Source organism: Lipophrys pholis, assembly GCF_963383615.2.
Source record: "Lipophrys pholis genome assembly, chromosome: 16".
NCBI lineage: Eukaryota > Metazoa > Chordata > Actinopteri > Blenniiformes > Blenniidae > Lipophrys > Lipophrys pholis.
Window position 1 is genome coordinate 5569269 of NC_137634.1, and position 6985 is coordinate 5576253.

General features: G+C 44.1%; 1 protein-coding gene across 1 annotated transcript; it reads left to right on the forward strand.

Annotated features, from left to right (window-relative positions):
- The first annotated feature begins 770 nt into the window (after positions 1-770).
- On the forward strand, positions 771-6742 carry ggnbp2 (gametogenetin binding protein 2). The gene is made up of 14 exons (XM_080482469.1): positions 771-884; positions 1535-1661; positions 1751-1831; positions 1922-2175; positions 2334-2432; positions 3578-3691; positions 3786-3995; positions 4117-4291; positions 4658-4846; positions 4937-5084; positions 5172-5294; positions 5387-5532; positions 5622-5807; positions 6033-6742. The coding sequence occupies exons 2-14, from the start codon at positions 1569-1571 to the stop codon at positions 6234-6236; spliced, it is 2022 nt and encodes a 673-aa protein (XP_080338595.1). The 5' UTR covers positions 771-884; positions 1535-1568; the 3' UTR covers positions 6237-6742.
- The last annotated feature ends 243 nt before the right edge of the window (positions 6743-6985 follow it).

Below are 6985 nucleotides of genomic sequence, written 5' to 3' on the forward strand. Positions count from 1 at the left end.
ATAACTTGAGTCTTTCTGTCCCACCAAGAGGAGGAATCACAGTAAATCATTGGTAAGGTGTTCATGGGGCTCACCTGAATAAGGAATAATCAAATCCTGGTCTTAGGTTATGTTCACACTACAGGCCTTGACACTCAATTACGTTTTTTTTTTGCTGGGATCTAATTCTTTTTATGTTATCGTTCACATTACATTTTAAATGTGGCCTCTATCAGACTGCCGTCTGAAGGTGATTGAACCTGACGTTTTGGGGTCCCAGAGCGCATGCGTAGAAGGATTTACACCGAGCATGCCATTTACAGAAGTAAATATGGATGGCAAGCCGGTCAGCACCTGGGTTGCCAGATATGAACTTACTGTTTTGGCCCAAACTACTTAAAACCCACACAGCTGAATAAAAACTAGTCCAAATCTCAGCCTATGTAGAAATCATCTTAAAACTATATGTGTAATAATAAACATGCCATAAACACACAAATTGACGAAATTAAGTTGAAAGGAAGGAGTGTGAACATGCCCTATATATAGATAGATATACAGTGTATATATGATAAATATTATCCCTGCTGTCTCTGCCTCTGCGACCCTGTCCCGAATGGATTATAATTATTGTTATTGTTATTTATATGCCTGTATATATAATAAATAATTCTACTAAATAATGCACGCAGCCAAAAACATATCCTTCTTGGCCAAACTTTCGTTGGCGAAGATAATCAATGGAAGCGCGCGCGTGAGGGTCTCGCGCCCTCTGCTGGCTGCGTGCGTATATATGACGTCAGCGCTACGTACCGAGGGTAAAGGTTGAAGCGAGTGAGGATTCCGCCGCTCGAGCCGCTGTCTGGCGCACTTGTTTATTATTTCAGACGAACTTTAAGAAGACGGTAAGCAAAGGAGATTTTTTTTTAATATATATATTTAGATATCAATCTCAGTGCAGCGCTGCTTCACGTCAATAGGACGGTGCCACGCGGTGGATTTTGTGCGTGAGGCAAACGCAAAGTGACAGTTGCTAAGTAGCCTGACTAACTTTATATTAGCCGCAGTAGCAGCTGCTAACGTTAGCGCTGCTAACAAGTGAGTTAGCCAAGTTTGCTGGCATCGACAAGATTCGAGCAAATTATATATACACTCCTGGAGATTCGGAGTTTGTTAGAATTGTGTGTTAACCACAAAACACACACACACAATAAAATAGTGTCGTTAGTATTGTGCAAGAAATACGTGAACCCGGCTTCCTCAGTTTCGGAAGTTGTATTGGGGAAACGAAACGAGCTAGCAGCTGGTTACTTCCACACGATTCACGCGATTCAACATTGACGATAAAACGTCGTTAAGCTTGATCAAAGTGAAGCCCAGCGATCTGTCCCGGTGTGACGTCGGGTCGGTGTGCAGGTTGTTTTGCTAACTGAGCTGGTTAAATCTGGGTCAGGGCGAATAATCTTGTGAGTTCCTCTGCAGCGCTGTGTGGTTGATTAGCTTGGCGAAGCTCGTGTTCGTGTCGGACTCAGTGAAATGTTGTGAAACGTTGCAGGTGAGCTGCACCACAGCCAGGCCTGGAGGCAGTCATGGCACGTCTGGTAGCATTCTGCAAGGAGGGCGAGGAAGACCACAAGTATCAGGCCAGACAGATCCCCCTGTTTATCGACGACACCATCACGGTAGGAGTTATGTCCCTGCTAGACCACGATCGTTCCCAATTGTAATGTTGTGAGCAGGTTTAAGCAGGTTGTGTGTCATCTGTTGTCAGATGGTGATGGAGATTTCAGACAGCGGTGTGGATGTCGACAGCCAGGAAATAAACACCTCTCATTGGAAACGGTTTCGTGAGGTAAAGAGAATGACCCATCCTCTCACTTTTCTGTCATCGTCACAAACCTAGCTCACGTCCACGCCGTACGTTTGCGCCCTATGTCCCCAGCAATATTCCAAGTTGAAGCAGCAGGACTTGAATATGGCCCTGATGGTGACATCCAGAGAGGTGTACGGTGCGTTGTCTCAGCTGGTGCCGTGTGTGGGCTGTCGACGGAGCGTGGAGCGACTTTTCTCGCATTTAGTGGAATCGGGGAACCCAGCCCTGGAGCCCCTCACTGTGAAACCCTCCGGCATCCTCTCCGTCACAAAGACATGTTTGGCTGACGTGAAGAAGCTCTACTCCCTCTTCTACGTCCATGGGTAAGGCGTTCAGAAATGTGCCATTGGTGTTCACTAGATTTGCCAACATTATTGTAACCAAAACTCCCGGGTATCCTAAATATATACTGTGTTTTCCTGATATATTTGTACACTTGTCACTGACAGTTTGCCTTTGTTTGTTTGTTTGTTTTTTACAGGTCAATGTTGAATGACATGATTGATGCCATTCCAAAAAGTAAAAAGAACAAACGATGCCAGTTGCACTCTTTAGACACGCATAAACCCAAACCATTGGGGTGAGTAATGTTCCCATATCCATTCATTTATTCCTCAACTTATATCAGTTAAAATATTTGACATGTGCAGTAACTGTTGTATGAATACTGTAACTGAGAGCTTGAAAAGTCAAGCAAGGCCAGTTTGTCCGCATTGACATACAGCCTTCGTCATGGCCCCAAAGAAGTGTTCCGTACTGTTATGAATGTTACTGTTAATCTCTTTATCCATCCGATGCTCATCAGTCCACAAGATAAGCTACATGTCGACCTCCTGTACCATAACTCTGACCTGTCCCGGTTGTATGCTGTCTTAGAATATTGTCAGCTGAGAGCAGCTCCAGCGCCAAGTTGGATAAAGTGCTATAGAAGACTGATGATGATCGAAGATAATAGTTTGGGCACCTTGTTTTCTTTAGTATTTTTTTAGACAAGCATAGAGAGGCCAAGTAAGGAAGGTTCAGATATGTCCCGAGGAGAAGTCGCGACGATACTGGACAAAAGATACCAGGCAGGAAGACTTCGGAGAAGATTCGTGATTTTAGTGAAGAATTTTTCATTTAGTTGGTTTGTGCCCCCCTGCAGGCAGGTATGAGTTAGAAATGATTGAGGCACTCCTTCCCTCTAAGCTTTAGAAGATCCTGTTTTAGTCTGGAGATCAACATGAGCCATTTTCTATCTGTTCCAATAGTAATGTGTGCAAACAAGTTGTTGGAAAGGTTGTTTGTACAGTAAGTCTTACGGATGAGAAGACAGCATTACGAAAACATTGCTTCTATTGATCCTCTCCAACTTTTCCAGTGGAAACTAAAGGCTTCAGCTGTTTTATATGTTTATCTTATGTTTTAAGTAAACATTTGAACAGCTAGTTTCAGTGCAGCTCTCAGTTCTCTGGGAAAAACAGCAGATCGAGTCATGTTTATCCCTTTGAAAATGATAATTACACTGTCCTCTGAGCAAAGCCGTTGCTACATTTTTGCCGAGCACAGCAAGCTTGCAGTACATTAACAATAGTAGTAGTTATCCAGTTGTGGGTGCTGAGATGGGCCAGAAAGGATAATGGAGACGCACAAAGAACAAAATGATTTCAAGGTTCATAGTTATGCCAAAAAATGACTCTTGACTTTCTGCAGATTTAAGTATTAACCTTAAAATGTGTGTTACAGGGGAAACTGGATGGACGTGTTGGAGCTGATGTCTCCAGAATGCAGGGATGAGGTGGTCGTCATAGACAGTGCCTGTCTCCTTGAGACACTGGAGACATACTTGCGTAAACACAGGTAACTTTGATGACTTTGATTTGATAAGAGTTAAACATTATTTCAAAGTTGAAGAGAATTTTGTTTTGTTTAAAAAATTTTGTTTCGACAACAGGTTTTGCACAGACTGCAAGAATAAAGTCCTGAGAGCGTATAACATCTTGGTGGGCGAGGTGGACTCCAGTAAAGAGAAGGGATACTACGCTGCCTTGTATGAGGGACTGTGCTGTTGCCCCCATGAACGTCACATCCACGTGTGGTCAAACACCGAGTTCCTGGCTCACCTTCTCAGCAGGGCGGAGCCGGAGTTTGCCGGCGGATACGAGTACGTCAAATGTGAAACGAAGCGCCGCAGCACGCTCCTGTGAAACTTTCATTATTGTCTTAATACAATGTTATGTCCATAAATTCATGTAGAATTTTATTCTAACTTCTTTGAATTATAGACGCAGAGAAAGACATGCAAAGACCATTGACATTGCACAGGAGGAAGTCCTCACCTGTGTGGGCATTCATTTGTATGAGCGGCTGCACAGAATCTGGCAGAAGCTGCGGGCGGAGGAGCAGACCTGGCAAATATTGTTCCATCTCGGAATTGATGCGCTACGCAAAAGCTTTGAGGTATTTAATACAACGTCGTGAAACTCGGTATTACAGATCTGAAATAATGCTATGCTGCTGTAGCTTCTGTGGTATATATTCAACCCCAAATACAAGTTTGTGGTAGTTTGACTTGTATTGAGTCAGAACGGTGATTAATGGTGGTAGAGCGAATGCTTATACTGAGAAGAGTTTTGGTGAATTCTATTCAGTGTTTTTACACATCAGTTGAGCACATTGTGCGTTATGATATATTCAGTGACAGTCTATTTTTCCTTTCTTCATGTGTTAAGATTTCATCAGTATTGCTGTTAACAATGCAGTATTGTGACAGATGTGTGGTATATCATAGCTGTCTGTATAATGGATTAACTCACGTGTCTCTAGATGGCAGTGGAGAAAATGCAGGGGATCAGCCGGCTGGAGCAGTTTGTGGAGGAGCTGTCTGAGGAGGAGAGAGCCAAGGAGCTGAAGCAGGAGAAAAAACGGCAGAAGCGGAAAAATCGACGCAAAAACAAGTGTGGCTTTGAAATGTCTGAGCAGGAGGCAGAGGACAAGGACAAAACTCTGGATGAGGTAACGAGTCCACTGCACAATCTCGCCCTTTCCACTTTGTTTAAGACGGCTCTTGCTTGATTTTAACTGCGGCCTTTTGGGGTCTTTCAGGGATCTCTCGAGTCTGTGGAGGGCAGCTGCAAGGCCTGCGGGAGCCACGACGAAGATGAGGAGGACGAAGAAGAGGAGGTCGGCTGTGAGGAGAGCGTCACCGTTAATGTTTCCACATCCTGCCGCTGTCCGGACAACACCAAACAAGGTAAAATAAACATACACACTCTCGGTGGAGAACTTTCATTGTTTTAGAATGAAGAACTTTCCGGTAAACATTCCCATTTGTCTGCAGATTTGTCCCGTCATGGTAACGGCAGCGACTGCGGCTACTCCTCAAGTATGGAGGGCAGCGAGACGTGTTCTCCAGAAGGCTCCGATGTCGCCTGCTCCGAGGGCATCTGCAACCACGAAGCAGGTGAGGCCTTCAGCAGCCGACTCTGAACACGTCGTCCTGCTAAACGTTTGACTGTGTCTCACTGTCTGGGTTTTTCCTCCCGCCCTCTGAAGGAGACGATCCGAACGTCCATCACTGCGCTGAAGACAAGGAGGAGGAAGGACTACACAGCTGCATGGACTGCTGGTCACACTCTGACGGAAGCTCTCAGTGTAAGAGTAAAAAGAAGAAAAGGAAGGGCAAGACTTGCGGCGACCAGGTGAGAGAGAGAGAGAGCACTCTGAGGAAAACGGTTATTGCAGCGAATACTCAGCGACGTGTGTTTAATCGACATGCATGTTTCTACAGGGGGAGAAAGCAACGGACCACAATCTCACGTCCACGCACAGCTGTCGAACCAAAGAAATCTTTTCCTCTTTATGTGGTGACAAACTCGCCAGTATTGCTCTGCGATTGCCGTGGACGGCACATCAGAAGAAGCTCAGCCTTCACGTGAGACTTCCAGAGGAAAACAAGAGTCTTGTGGAACTTCTGGTAAGTCATGTTGAAGTCCCTTTTTAGTTTAGTATTGACGAAGTAAAACTGATGCGTTAATACTTTTATACAATGCATATTGTGAAGACTTTGAAGTTCCTATGCTTTGTGAATGCCTGGGTTTTAGGCTCCGGTGAACACAGGAGTTCTGTTGTGCTTAGAATTGAAACAAAGGTTATTTTCTGGTCCTTACAAACCTTTGTTTTCTTTCATTTCTTCTCTCAGGATGATTCAGAGATGACCTCAGACGAAGAGAATTGTCTCACACAGGATGAGATCCAGGCGTTTTTAGAAAGAAATCGGTCCTTCTACAACAACCGCCACCAGTACCGACAGCTCCTGAAAGAGAAATTCACCAACTACTGCCGTGCCACTGAGCGAAGCAAGCCGGTCTGTGGGAAATGGTTCGCCACAACCAGCGTCAGTTAGCTGCACTACTGGCGTCTTCCGCTGGCAAAACCAATCATGACCACTACTGCTGCATTGTTAGAAAATCACACTTCTGGTGTACCTCTTGGTGTCTTGTTCGGTCTCTTGTGATTATTACTTTCTTTTTATCACATCATTCTCTATCTCCCACCAATTCATCAACACATTTTTTCACATATGTATTTGTTCTCTTCGACCAAGCCGAGCTTTCTGTTGTTAATCTTGTGTAGGGCTTTTGGGCAAGAGCTCAGTGGAATCAATAATCAAGCTTTGCAAGCTGTGACAGTAGGGACGCAGCTTTAGAAGTCTTATTTTAAAAAAAAAAATTTTCTTTGTTTCTCTTGATAACACTTCAGTGTAGTGATACAAGTTGTACCATTAAATGTGTACAGAAATTCTAATGATAAAAGATTTTACAGAGAATACGCATTCATTTGTAATAAGGATTTGGGTGTCATGTCAAAATGTGGAAAAATTTACTAAATAAAGAATATTTATTAATATGCATTGTATGTTGTTCATTCTGCGGGCCGGTTTGGTTTTTGCTATTACAAGTTAAAACTCTGTAAGTCTGGGATTTACCAGTCTGCTTGCAGGTTTAGGGGAACTGCACGTTTCAAATCCACAATAATCCAAAATCTTGGATTATGGATAAACCCTGCCCTTGTTGTTCCGCCTCCCTCCAGTAGGTGGTGGTGGAGGACCGCACAGGAGACCCCTCTACACCGGGCCCGTGGAAAAAAAACGAA

What these genes read in the sequence shown, in the direction of transcription:
- ggnbp2 (XM_080482469.1), top strand. Translation starts at nt 1,569, where the DNA reads ATGGCACGTCTGGTAGCATTCTGCAAGGAGGGCGAGGAAGACCACAAG. An exon ending in CATAAACCCAAACCATTGGG is followed by an intron (nt 2,433 to 3,577) that starts GTGAGTAATGTT and finishes TGTGTGTTACAG; the next exon opens with GGGAAACTGGATGGACGTGT. An exon ending in GAGTTTGCCGGCGGATACGA is followed by an intron (nt 3,996 to 4,116) that starts GTACGTCAAATG and finishes TTTGAATTATAG; the next exon opens with ACGCAGAGAAAGACATGCAA.